Genomic DNA, 14539 nt, shown 5'->3' with positions numbered 1-14539 from the left:
TTCTGCAAGCAATTGTGCTTGAGGCAGTGAGGGGTGTATATAGACTGTATATAGGAGAAGTTGTCCCTGAAGTTGTTTGAAGTCAAATGGGCATTCCATTTATTCCCAATCCCCATCCAAGTTCTAATCCCTCAATAAAACAAAAAAACAAAAAAACAAAAAACACAACGCAATGAACTGTTCTCTGACTCTGAGTGCCTGTGGAAATTTCTACTTGCGGCTTCTGGGGAGGTGACCTACAAATAAAATATATATTTTTTTGATGGTGAAGGTTATTGTCTGTGCTGACCTTGCAAAGCAGGGGCTGCTCAGGAAGGTACTGGGAGAGGAAGGTCAGAGGAGTTTCGTGGTGTGACCCTGACTGATGAAGATCCAGGGCTGAATTACTTTTCATTTTAGAACTATTTTTCCGTTATACACTTTAAAGTGTTACTAAACCCAGCAATCACTATATCAGATCTCCCACAGTACACAGAACATGGAAATGCAAGTATTTTAGTAAATATAAACTGCTAAATACCTTTTCTCATCAGTAGTATATAGCAGTCTTGTGATTTATATTAGTGTCTAGTTAAAGCTTGTAGGAGGCGTTTTTATTCTGCTCTGGCTTTCCTATAAGGATGCAGGACCCCTGACCCTCTGTCTGGACAGTGCTGATTGGCCCTGTGCTGATCACATGCACTCTCCCAAGAAAAAAAACTCTCTAGCATTACACACCAAACTTAGCATGTGCAGACTGACTCCATTAACTCTGTCTTATCCAGAGATGTTTTAGAGACAATGCAAGAAGGGGAGGATCTGTGCATAAAGGATCAAACAGCCTTTTTACACAATGCAGAGGATTAACCCCTTTAGGTTGCACATTGAGTATAACAAGCATGCTTTACTGCATATACAGACTGATTTTACTGTTATGGATTTAGTAACATTTTAATGAAAGCCGGCACTAATTGAAACACATAGCCAGGCATTTGAAATTCTACTTTAACTGCTAGGCATTTTTTTTTCTGTTGTGCTGAGCACCTAGCTTCAATTCCTTTTCAGCTAATGTGCTGAAACAAGTCTTCATATCAGAAAAGCCAGTGAAAAGTCAGGAGCCCTTATCTGCTTACTCGTTTAAAGTCAGTGATTCAATGTACTGAATCTAGAGAATTGGCATGACAGCCAGGTAACTTGCATTCCTCAAAGGAGAGGACAGCAATGGCAGCCTCTGTGTTTCAGTTGTGATAGGTTACATTTAGCCCTCGTTCACAATGGAGGCAGGTTTGAAATCGTACGAGTTCAGCTGAACTCCCACGATTTCAAACCTACATTTCAGTGCGAGTTTGTGGCGATTTGAAAGACATCTGTGACGGTACTCACCGTCACTGGGAGTGAAAGACAGATACATAATGGTTTGGAATGCTTCAAATGGGTCCTCTGTTTACTTATGATAATGTATATTGTACTTCAATGTCAGAGACAGGCTCCCCTATTGTCTGTCTATTGAGGTGTGATGTGGATTGTGTTAAGCCTGTCTGTCCCATTGTTAATTGGTAATGAACTCACATAGTGTTTCTGTCCAGATGGCTAGATAATTAGTTCAGGTTAATTCTATTTCTGTACACAATTTCATCTGCATATGATAATGTAATCAGGCACCTGACCTGCTGGGGTAATTTGATCAGGAGGGGGATGTGCTCATGTGTGTATAAATTGATTGTGAAACTGTTCAATAAAAGGGTAGATTCCAATAAAAGCTAAGTTGTTGGCTATCTTTGTATGGGGGCGGCTGGACAATCTGATATCTATGTTCACGACTGGGAGGAAGCCGTATACTGATGGATGTCCTCAAGTACAGTGTGGGTTGTGGTTCTGGTACAACATCTGTGCGGGTTCATGCACAGATGTCTACTGAAATTGCCCCTGAAGTCACCAAAAGTAGTGAAGGAACTACTTTTGGAAATTGGTGCTGCAAAGTTGGCGTGCCATTGCCGGCAATAGGCTGCGATTTGGCATGCAGTTTGACCTGTCAAATTGCACGTCAAATCACCCCTGATGGGAACAGGGATCTTAATCAGAGAGAATGAAATGTACCTTAAGGCCTGGGTCTATTGAAGGAAATAGCAGACAGATGTGCATTCTATATATTGAACACCCCAATCATTCATGTGATTGTCCCCTCACAAGAAGTTGCACAAAGAGTCCATTGATGCACAACTTTATATAACTTTTTTTTTGCAGAGCAATATACAATAAATTACATTTCTTTTCAGATCAAAGTGCACATCTAGGCAAGAAGCAAAGTTTAAAAAAAAAACAAATGCACGTACAAAAACTGAAACACTCAGACATGACTTTGTAGAGAGCGCAATTTGAAATAACAAACACATATATAAATACTTTATGGGCCTGTATGTCTGGAGCAGCACTGCTTCTTGCAGTTTTCTGCTCCTAGTGTGGTTGGTGGGTTTGGCTTTGTGGCAAAGAAATGCCCATGCCCTGCTGTTAAACAATAGGAGTCATTTTTTTTAAGCCACCATAGTCCCAATTTTGTGAATTGATTCTTTTGCCTTTCTGTGCATCCAAGATGGAGCCAACAATAATAAAAAAAAGTACAGAAAATAATTTTCTCTGTGGGGACACTTCCATAGCAGGAGCCGAAATCACAAAAAAAGGTCAGAAGGCTATGGGTGTAAGTCAGGTTGCTAGGGACACTTAAACAAGGTGGAGTAGATGGCAAATTAGTATGGACAATTGCTTTTAATGAAGAACCATTTTCTCTGTTGAGGACACTTTTCTATTCGTGAAATGACTCTGGGTGGTGCTTAGTCTAAATCTGTTGCAAATAAGTCCTGATTTTATACATTGGGGGCCTCATGGGGGGATAAGTTATTGGCAGCTCGGGAAACGTGGACATTGTGGGTGTATGAAAATGGAGACGTCCTGAGTGAATCTCGTGGTTTAAACATTCCTGTTTTAGCACAGCAGAAAATAAGTGATAACTGTAATGTCCAGCCATGTAGATTAAGCTGACATAATACATTCTGTAGTTATTAAAGTGCAAACTCCACCTAAAACAGCTTCTGCTTTAAGCTGAATGGAGCTGGCTTGATACCTAGTCGGCTGGTTCCTCCCTTTGATTGGGCCATGACACAGTCTGATCAAGCTGAGAGGCAAGCTGAACTCTTGTCTTGGCTCGCTATGTGTCACACCGTGTCCTGGGGTAGCAGGTGATCCCCATTTAACTAGGCTACAAGGCACTGGAGAAAGTCATTTAAGGCAGTGTTTCTCAACCTTTTTTCAGTTGAGGCACACCCCCAAATTATGGGCAGTCTTGAGGCACCCTTTAAAATTATGGAGAGTCTTGAGGTATCCATCCTAAAATGTAACAACTATTCTAATAGTTTTACATAATGCAGCAACATCCACACACGTCGGACGCCCAATGTTAGAGGTACAAGTTGGTACTGACTAGTATTCCAAGGTTTCTCTTTTTCCTCAGTTTTTCTCCATTGCTCAGATGATGTGACCCCAAAACTTATGGAGAGAAGCAGGGCAGGGTCAAACAAGCATGCTACGTAGGCAACTGACATCCTCCTTATCAACTGATGATGTCATTCATCGTTAGCAGGTTGGCAGCTAGAGGGTCGTAATGGTGCACAATGAAAACCCATGGCTTTGTGTAACTAAAAAGGCAGGTTTCATCCATCCGCTGCCTTGTATACACTTTTTGGGAAATTTTTGGGGCATTTTGCTGAGGCACCCCTGAGTAAATCTCAAGGCACACCAGGGTGCCTGGGCACCCTGGTTGAAAAAGGCTTATTTAAGGGATGCAACTCTGGCCCACTCCAGCCCATACTGAGATCACTGTTTTAGGGGGAGTTACTGTTTAAAAAAGGACTTCAAACGTATCATGAATGTGGAGCTACTGTTACTACAAGAGGTCAGTATGGTACACATGGCAACCGTAGGCCTAACTTTCATATCCAGCTGGAAAAGAGCCTGATGTGTTTCCAAGGTAACCGATCTGATTCCAGCGGTGGCCACATTTTAAAAATAAATTGTTTCTACAGGCAATTCAGGCATTTTTGTTTTTCAATTCTAGATCCTACTGACAAGAGTTATATTCTAAAAGAGATGCAAATGGGCAGTCACCATAGCAATCAATCAGAAGTTTGCTTCAATTAACATGGCTAATGCTTACTGAACTGTTTGCCGTTTGGTTGTCTGGCATTTGGCCAGAGCACCCACTTACAGGATGGCTACCCTTTTTCTGTTACAAGTTAGAGGTTTATATCTGGCTTCTGAATTCTTGATGTTGATAATACCTTTTTGCCTTTCTAATACTCTTAACTATTTAAACTCTTCTAATAGGGGTAAGGCCAATGGACTAGGTTTAAAAAGTGTTGGCTAAGAGCTGTAATCCCTTTGGATGCTAAGAGCCCCACAGATTGTGCTCTTTATCCAGTTTTTAAATTTCCTGAAGTTTTTTAAGACTTTAGTTTACCTTCAAGATTGTATAATAAGGCACAGCGAAGGGCATTGCCTGCATGCAAAGTGCAGGGACTTATTTACAACCAATCAGAGTTTTTTCTTCAACTGAGATGTCTATAGATAATTATACAAAATACAGTCTAACTGGTTTCTATGGGTTACCAATTTTTCCAAATAAGCACTGCTCTGACTTGTTTTAAACAGGCAACCATGAAAACAAAGCTCCTTTCTTTGATCTTTCGATTCACATGAATAGGGAGTGTACTTGAAAGGCCAGTGGCAACTGTCTGTGTAAAACAATCCTGCCTTATGTTGCTGGCACAAACTGCAATGTTGTGGCAAATTCAAGCATGCTCAGTTAGCTTTTGCAAAATATTTACATGGGTCAAAACAAGGGCAGTAAGGGCCCTTTCACACGGGCGTTCTATATGTCCGCAAATCATCCTATTTTTTTGCGGATGATTTACGGACATAATGAATGTCTATGGGATTGCGGATGTCCGATTTTCTTCCTTTCAGTTCTGTTCCGTTTTTTGGAACGGAACAGAACCCTATTTTTGTTCCTTTTAAAAAACGGAAAGGAAGCAAAATCGGATGCCAGCGGTGTCATCCGCTGACATCCGCAATGCCCATAGACTTACATTATGTCCGTATATCATCCGCAAACGGATGGGATGATATGCGGGCACACGGAGCGGATGACACAAATGTCATCCGCTCCGTGTAAAAAAAAAAAAAAAAGCACCGGAGCGGAGCCAAAAAACTGATCGCCCGTGGGAAAGAGCCCTAAGTTACTTTTCTCTGTTAACGAGAAGCTGGTTGAAATTGTCACAAAACTGCCAAAGCAAGCATGGCCAGTTTGAGTTAAAAAAGGGCATCCTTTTCTTGAAGAAACAACTCTTGTATGATTGTTTTTTAATGGCAACCTGCCAAGGGCCCCCTACAACCAACAAATTCCAATTCTTGTTGGAGTTCCCAAAACTGGCCTGAGAGGACCTGCAGATAAATCTTTAATTCTTCTTGAAGAGATTCTTGTTATCATCCTAGCTAGACCAGGAAAGCTTCCTCCGTGTGCCTCATTGACAGAGTTGCACTTTGCTAAGGGGTTTGACTTTAGGAAAAGCCATTCTGCTGTCCAGTGATGGAGCCTCAGTGACCCTTAGGGAGGTCTGATCCTAAGCAGAAATTTCACTTTTTACGTTTACGTTATGGTTTTGCAGTTAGTCGCATACTGCACATGGTAGACTTTAATATTGAATGGGAAGGTCCCAGCATGTCAACAGCTGGCAGGGCATGTTGTGGCATGTAGTCCCTTAACAATTGTTAGCCATAGTTAGTCCATCTTGGATCTAAAATGGTGGAATTGAAAAAGGGAGTGTGTGGGGGGCAAACAAAACACTGCATGATTGTGTAATACAGATATGTATGTAGAGAGACAGAGGTGTGAGCATGACGTGGAGGACTGTATGTGGAATTTTGTATAGAATTATTCAGGAAAATATTTCAAAAGCTGCTCAGTCACCCTTTGATCTGTGAAATGCTGGGATCCCCTCTGGTGGTCAAGTTCTCCCTCTGGTTTTTTCCTATGCAGCAACCCATTGGAGATATAGTCAGGGTTGTCAGTGTCTAGGCGTTTTACACGTAGGAGGTTTGCTGGGGTGTCTTCACTGTGGTCATCCTCCAGAGAGCGTCGCATACGTCGTGGTGCCTTTGAGGTCAAGCGTTGTGGCATTTCTGCTTCGCTCATTGCTGACAGGACCCGTGTGACCAGGTACCTATATTGTAAAAGAACGTATATTTTACAATTTTCACATTATTTACTTATTTATCATAACAAATGCATTTTCTGCCTTAGGTGAAAGAGCGTTTATCTGATTAATAGGTAGGACAGCTGATAGTGCTTATAGGACTTTTGATTTGTTCCTGAGTTACTGAATACTCTTTTGAAGATAAGGGTTGACACACAGATTCTATATTTTTAATTCTTTCATGTGTGGTTGACTGATCCACGGGGGCTCAAAAAAAAAAACCACAGAGGTGAAAGATCAACTTTTCAGATGAACAAGCTGTTTCATTTTCAAGGACATTTGAAGGACAAGAACTGAATAAATGAAGAAAGACAATGTTTACATATACAAGCCTGAGCCTGGTGTCTGGCCTGGTTTTGTACATAAAATGTACTTGCATAGAACAAACATGTCCCTCCAGCTTACCTTAACATCTCTTCATCCATGGGATACCCATCATCATTGCCCTCTTCCTGTGGGAGCCTTAAAGCAGGGCCTTCAAACCCCCGGTTTTGTCGGTAGTAGCTTTGCAGAGCTTGTGCCATTTGGTTGCGGGATACCTGTGGCCGTGCCCGGCTGGTCACCACCTCGGTCTCATCATAATCTTGGTATGGTCTCTGGTAGTCTACCTCAGGCTGAGCTGGGCCAGAAAATGCTTGCAACTGGTCAGCATAGGCCTTGTCCCGGTTCATCTGATTCCAGAGATGCAGAAGGTTTGCCAGATAGATGGTCTCCTTGTCCCTCCTCTGGCCTTCCTCTACCAGCTGTTGTAGAGATGGACCATTCCGAGCAGGATCCACTCTGCGGGGGGAGCCCATTCTTTCCAAGGCCTGAGCAATGAGTTCTTCTTGGGGATAGGCAGCAAATCTGGCGAGCATGGCCTGGTTTAGGTCAGCATATAGTGGTTCGTTGCGAAGAGCTTCTGGTGGAACGTAGGACATCATATCTGCCTCATAAGGGATGTTAGCTGGGAGGCTTCTTCTGACCCTTAAGGGAGCTCCAAGGTCATCGTGAGTCAGTAAACCCAGAGGCTGGATGTGGAAAACAAAAGGTTTAATCAATAATATTTACAATCTCTTACTTGTTATCTAAAAAGGAGTTAAAGTGTATGTAAACCCTAGCAGTAAGAGCCGGTTCACACTGAGGCGACACGACTGTGAAGTCGCGTGCATCGCGACTTCGGCGCGGCTTGCAGGGACTTCACATAATGGAAGTCTATGCAAGTCGCTCCGAGGTCGCCCCAAAGTAGTACAGGAACCTTTTTCTAAGTCGGAGCGACTTGTGTCGCTCCTATTAGAACGGGTCCTGTACTACTCAATGGACCGCGACCGACCGCGACTTGTCAGGCTGACAAGTCGCGGCAGTGTGAATGGGCTCTAAATGTATTTTCTCCCTTTTTGTTTTTTTACCTATATAATTTAAAGTGTTTTATTATCTCTGTTAGATAAATGCAACAAAAGTATTTGTTGATCCTACTAGAAATCCAGTGAGCTCCCAACTTACTGACACTGCATTCTTATCAAGTCTTGTCAGACATGCACAGGTTACCTTTTGAGGACTTCAAAACACCTCCCCACGTGGTATGGACATGAAGAGAGGGGAGTGTTCCATAGTCCTAATACATTTCCTTCCTTGGGTGAGCATGCCGTTCCACCAGAGCTACAGCACAGTGAGTATTGTCACCCTAGACAAGAAGTGTGTTACTGTCAAGATCTCTTGGAAAAAAAAAAAAAGCCTGAAACAAGAAAACGAATGCAGCCACCTCATCTAAGGTGGTAAGGATTGGTAAGCTACAACATAATAAATGTTGCTTTAACCACTTTACCACCGGAGGATTTTGCTGTCTTACGTCCAGGCCACTTTTTGTGATTCGGCTCTGTGCGACTTTAACTGACAATTGCGCGGTCGTGCGATGCTGTACCCAAACAAAATTTACGTCCTTTTTTTCCCACAAACAGAGCTTTCTTTTGGTGGTATTTGATCACCTGTGCGATTGTTACTTTTTGCGCTATAAACAAAAAAACAGCGTTTATTTTGTGAAAATAATATTTTTAACATTTTTTTATATGAAATTCCCCCCCAAAAAAATGTAAAAATCTAATTTTTTTAAAATTTTTGGCCAATTTGTTTTCTGCTACCTATGTTTGGTAAAAAAAATCACAATAAGCGTATTTTGATTGGTTTGCGCAAAAGTTATTGCGTTTACTAACTAAGGGAAAGATTTCTGCCATTTTTTGGTGGTTTTTTTTTAACGCGTAATGGCGGCGATCTGCGATTTGTTTTGCGGGACTGCGACATTGCGGCGGACAGATCGGACCCTTGACTGACATTTTTGACACTTTTGGGGGTACCAGTGACATTACTGCAGTAATCAGTGCTATATATATATATATGCACTTACTGTAAAAATGACACTGGCAGGGAAAGGGTTAATTTTATTGGAGAGGGAGGGGTTAATGTATGCCTGGTGCTTACTAACGTGTGGGGGGGGGGGAGGTGACTGAGTGAGTCAGGGACAGATCGGATGTTCAGCTATGCTGAACCATGCTATCTGTCCGTGCCTGTCACTTAGGAGATCTGCCCGCTCTGTTTACACAAGCGGGCGGATCTCCTCACTCGATTCCCCGACGATCGGGGAAGAGCAGCGGCGATCGCCGCCGCTCCTCCCCTGGCCCGACTCCCGCTGTGACTGAAAACAGCGGGAGCGCGCCTCCGGCGGCGTGCGAGCGCCGCCTACAGGGGGAGGAGTCCAGCGACGTAGGTCTACGTCGCTGGACGATAACGAGCCACTTTGCCGCAGTAGCAGCAATGTGAGCAGTGGGAAAGTGGTTAAAAGAGATGTATGTTTTTTTTTTTTTTGAGAAATCATACTTACCTAGGTAGATGCAGCATCAATACGATGCTGCATCTATCCCCCGCTGGCTCTAACACTGAGAACCGAGAATCAAACACCACCGATCACTCGGTTCTCAGAGCTCCCTGAGCAGAGAGCTGGTGACTCACTGGAGTGTTGGGCTTTGGAGGGGGTGGGAGCAGCCAACTCAGGCTCTGGCTGACCTGGGAACCTGTCCAGGCATGTGGGCGGATCCCGACCATATTATCGCAATCTTTCCTGAGCCTGGACCAGCTCTGTGACGGAAGCCAACAGCGGGCTTCAGATCTCTGTCTGCTGAAAATGGGTCACAGGAGTACAAAATGAAGTGCAAGCTTTGGCTGTACTTCTCTTTTAAGTTATTTATAAACTTGTATTACATGAAAGTCCTTTATAGCCTTACAGAGAAGGTATATTAGGCAGGAATGGGTGTGAAAACAAAATGATTTGTATATTTTTACATAAATGAAAGCATTACATAGTAAATATAGGTTATGTTTTACAGGACGCACATCACTTCTCTAACCTAGATTATAGGATTATAGATTCATAGGATTGACATTACAGCTTCTCCAAATATTAATTATATTTCTACAAATGTGATATCTTTAATCCCATGTTAAAATGAATCTCAACAAGCCAAGTCAAGTCTCAACGGGGCTTATGTAAAGGCCCGTACACACGTACCGATCGTCGGCCGAAAAGCTTCGGCCGACGACCGATCTGCCGATTGTAGGCTTGTTAGTATGATGCCTCTGACAGCCGACAGCGCACATTCGGCCGAAAAGAATCTGTCATGCAAGCATTAAAATTTTTGTATGCCGACACCAGAGCGGCCGATTGTTCGCCAGTCAGTACAGAATTCGGCCGACAGACCGCAGATTTGCAAGACTGGGCATGCTCAGAAAAGAAAAAACACAGGGAAAGTTAACCATTACATGACATCACTTCTGCAGTCGGCTGTAGTCGGCGGACAAAATTCATGTGCTGTCTTTGCACTTTTCAACAGACACCGACAGCCCGGGGACAAAAGACAGCCGATCGTTCGCCGACGATCGGTATGTGTGTACGGGGCTTAAGAACCCCAAGCACTCGTTGTGGAAACTTGCCTACGAAAAATTTAGATTGGCCTCCTTATTTAGCTTTCAATAGCTTGCCTGTGCCTTGAGACACATGGTGGTCACAGCAAAGGTATAACTAAACAGAATGTTGTTGTTTCTACTATAGGTTGATGCATGGGTGCAGAGAGCGGAGAAATGCAGAGAGACAGACAAAATTTAGGTTTTTCCATCTGTAAACCATAGCATAGTTTTATACGTGTATCTCTGTGACACCAAGCACTTCTATGCCCAGCTGTACATCCAGGGGCACTCCTATAGATCTATACATCCTCCATGGATGCCACATTATTAGTATCCCTCTGTACATTCCCAGCATCCTTTAGGTCCCTGTTTGGTGCAGATTCCCTAGTGACTGTTGCATCTCCCAGTGTCTTCCAATTAGCTGCAGGCAGACACTAATCAGTGGTTTATAAGTATCTATGACTAATACCCCAAGCATCTGCAGAAGGAGAAAATGTCATTATAGATAATGAGGCATCGCATGAGATCCCTGGACATTATAGCTTCTGTACGCACAGCAGGACCTAGGGAGGGGCTGTGTACTGTGGAGGTGATATAATATTGAGCTTCAAGTATGAGCCTGAGATGGAGTCTGTAACTGAGATCCATGGATGTATAATAATTAGAAACCACAACCACATTCTCATAATATAACGAGAATAGAAGGAAGGGGGGGTTATGCATTGATCAATGCAGAAAAAATATAGGATTTCCTTACAATTGCTTTAAGATGGAACTCAGTCTCTATGGGCCTTGGTATGTGTCCCAGGACTAGTGACACCTCTCTTGAACTGTGACCGCAATGCATATGTGGTAACTGATCACTGAATACTTATCAATAATGGGGCATCAAATACCAATGTATAAAAAGCATTAAACACCAATGTCAGGGGGTTACAGACCACTAAACACCAATATTTAAAGGGGCACTAACCAGCAATCACCAAAGTTTAAGGGGGCAATGATCAGTGAACACCAGTGTATAAGGGGGCACTGACCACCTAATACTAATCAATAAGGGGACACTAGCTAGTGAACACAAATGTAGAAGGGGGAACTGACCATTGAGCACCGATGTATAAAGGGCGCTGATCACTAAACCCCAACGTATAAGGTAGCACTAAACAAGGAAAACACATCTAAATGGGTAGTCACCACTGGTTATCAACATTTTAGGGGCAATCGCCACTGTTTAAGGGGGTATCACCACATATGTGGTCACTGATGCAAGAATACCAATCACCACTGTTCAAGGGGGTACGCACCACATATGTGGTCACTGATCACTGAATACCAATGTGTAAAAGGCATTAAAAACTGTCAGGGGGGGGGGGGGGTGCAGACCACTGAACAACAATGTTTAAAGGGACACTAACCAGCAATCATCAATGTTTAAGGTGGCAATGATCAGTGAACATCAGTGTATAAGGGAGCACTGATCAGTTAATACTAATCAATGCGGGGACACTAACCAGTGAATACCAATGTACAAGGGGAAACTGACCATTGAGCACCAATGTATAAAGGGTGATGACCACTAAACATCCAAATATAAGGTAGCACTGAATCAAGAAAACACATCTAAAGGGGTACTCACCACTGATCACCAACATTTTAGGGGCAATCGCCACTGTTTAGGGAGTATCACCCCATGTGTAGTCACTGATCCCAGAATACCAATCACCACTGTTTAAGGGGGTACACACCAAATATGTGGTCACTGATCCCAGAATACCAGTCACCACTGTTTAAGGGGGTACACACCACATATGTGGTCACTGATCACAGAATACCAATCACCACTGTTTAAGGGGGTACACACCACATATGTGGTCACTGATCACAGAATACCAATCACCACTGTTTAAGGGGGTACACACCACATATGTGGTCACTGATCACAGAATACCAATCACCACTGTTTAAGGGGGTACACACCACATATGTGGTCACTGATCACAGAAAACCAATCACCACTGTTTAAGGGGGTACACAACACATCTGTGGTCACTGATCACAGAATACCAATCACCACTGTTTAAGGGGGTACACACCACATATGTGGTCACTGATCACAGAATACCAATCAGCACTGTTTAAGGGGGTACACACCACATCTGTGGTCACTGATCACAGAATACCAATCAATAATGGGGCACTAAATACCAATGTATAACAGGCATTAAAAACTAATGTCAGGGGGGTACAGTACAGACCACTGAACACCAATGTTTAAAGGGGCACTAACCAGCAATCATCAATGTTTAAGGGGCCAGTGATCAGTGAAGACCAGTGTATAAGGGGACACTGGCCACTTATTACTAATCAATAAGGGGGCACTAACCAGTGAACAGCAATGTACAAGGAGGAACTGACCATTGAGCACCAATGTATAAAGGGTGCTGACCACTAAACACCAACATATAAGGTAGCACTGAACAAAAAAAACACGTCTAAAGGGGAACTCACCACTGATCACCAACATTTTAGGGGCAATTGTCACTGTTTAAGGGGGTACTCACCATATAGCATCAACAAAAGGGGCACTCTTGCAGCTGCACTCTATAAACTTTGTTATGCATACCAGTCTTGACCATAGCAGTCTTTTTACTGTGTTGTACATTATATTGTCCTGACCTCACACTTTATAAGCTGTATTGTAGTTTACAAAGTCCTGATCACTGAACTCTTAATGCTATAATGTAGATAACATATTCCTGACAACTTCCCTTCATACACTATGTTGTATATTAAGTTAGTCCTGGCCTCTGACTGTTGCACTTTATACACTATGTTGCACGTTATATAGCCCTGACCTCTACACACCATACTATGTTGTTTGTTACATACTCCTTAAAGCTGCACCCCATAAACTGTGTTGCCTGTTACATAGCACTGACCTCTGCATACTATACTATGTTGTATGTTACTTAATCGTAAATGCCTCACTTCATGAACTATGTTGTACGTTACATAGCCCTGGCCTATGCATATATTTTGCTGTAGGTTACATAAACTTAAACCCTGCATTCCATAAACGAAACAATGTTGTACATTACAAAGCCCTGACCTCTATACACAATTTTCTATGTTGTATGTTACATAAGCTTAAAATCTGCACTCTATGAACTACGTTTTACATTACATTTGTGCGTAGAAAAGCATACGTAAGGAAATAGATTTTTTTTTTTTTATCATTGCTTATGAGGCTAATCTGTGTCTGTGCGACTGTTACTTATAGCATTGCAATTGAAGCACGTTTTGTGGGTCCAAAGACTTTGGAATATGAGTGCCATGTATACAGCAAGTAGGCATGGGTTCTATTTAACCAATCCCCTTTAAGCCTCTCCCATGGTTAGATGCAATCTGGCCTTGCCCACCATTTGTTGTAGCACGCTCTCTGCAAAATGTATCTCCTCAGCATGCCCCAGGGTACCCCTCCATGTCTTTCCCAATCCTAGCAACAAGATGGAGAAGGACGAATGCAGAGAGAAAACCAGACAAACATAGAGTGTTATTGGATGGGATGGAAAGACTGAAGGGTGGGGATGGGAACAAAACTGGGGAGACTGAGACAACCTGGCAGAGAGATAGATGGAGAGACGAGAGTAAAAAAAATATAAACAGCAGGTAGACAAGGGGGGAGAGGAGACTTAAAGGGGGCAAAGGGAGAAAAGGTAAGAGGAAACATGGGGGGAAGTGGCGGTGGGGGGTTAATAGGAAGTGGGAGAACAACAATGGGGAAGAAAGGAGCTAAATGAAGAAAAAAAGGAACTGGAGAGGGGGGGGGGAGTGAATGAGAAAAAAAAGAGGGGCAGAGAAGAGGAGAATAAAGAGATGGAGGAGAGAGAGAAAAAAGAGAAGAGAACAGAGTGTGGAAAAGAAGAAGAGAGAGAGAGAGGGAGATGGGGGAAAAAAGAAGAGGAGAGAGGAAAAGAGAGAAGGTAATAGGAGCTGAGGAGAGGGGAAAGTGAGCAGGAAAGAAAGAAAGGGGCAGAGAAGAGGGGAATAAAGAGATAGAGGAGAGAGAGGAAATAGAGAAGAGAACAGTGTGTGGAGGAGAAGAAAAGAGAGAGATTGAGAGAGAGAGAGAGAGAGAGAGAGATGGGGGACAATAAAAGATGAGAGAGGAAAAGAGAATAATGTGTGGAGGAGAAGAAAAGAGAGAGAGAGAGAGATGGGGGACAATAAAAGAGGAGAGAGGAAAAGAGAATAATGTGTGGAGGAGAAGAAAAGAGAGAGAGAGAGAGAGAGAGAGAGAGATGGGGGACAATAAAAGAGGA

At 43.0% G+C, this 14539-nt stretch overlaps 1 protein-coding gene across 1 annotated transcript; it reads right to left on the bottom strand.

The window, feature by feature from the left end:
- Positions 1 to 5860: 5860 nt before the first annotated feature.
- Positions 5861 to 7291, bottom strand: PCSK1N (proprotein convertase subtilisin/kexin type 1 inhibitor). The gene is made up of 2 exons (XM_082264025.1): positions 6690 to 7291; positions 5861 to 6251 (listed from the first exon to the last, which is right to left on the bottom strand). The coding sequence occupies exons 1-2, from the start codon at positions 7205 to 7207 to the stop codon at positions 5963 to 5965; spliced, it is 807 nt and encodes a 268-aa protein (XP_082120151.1). The 5' UTR covers positions 7208 to 7291; the 3' UTR covers positions 5861 to 5962.
- Positions 7292 to 14539: the final 7248 nt, after the last annotated feature.

Source organism: Pelophylax lessonae (genome assembly GCF_965119305.1).
Source record: "Pelophylax lessonae genome assembly, chromosome: 7".
Taxonomy (NCBI): Eukaryota; Metazoa; Chordata; class Amphibia; order Anura; family Ranidae; genus Pelophylax; species Pelophylax lessonae.
The sequence above is the reverse complement of the archived record's forward strand: the minus strand, read 5'-3'. Positions and strand labels throughout refer to the sequence as shown.

Coding starts and splice junctions, on each gene's coding strand:
- PCSK1N (XM_082264025.1), bottom strand. CDS start 7,207: ATGATGTCCTACGTTCCACCAGAAGCTCTTCGCAACGAACCACTATAT. Junction 6,252..6,689: donor ATGGATGAAGAGATGTTAAG/GTAAGCTGGAGG, acceptor TTTACAATATAG/GTACCTGGTCACACGGGTCC.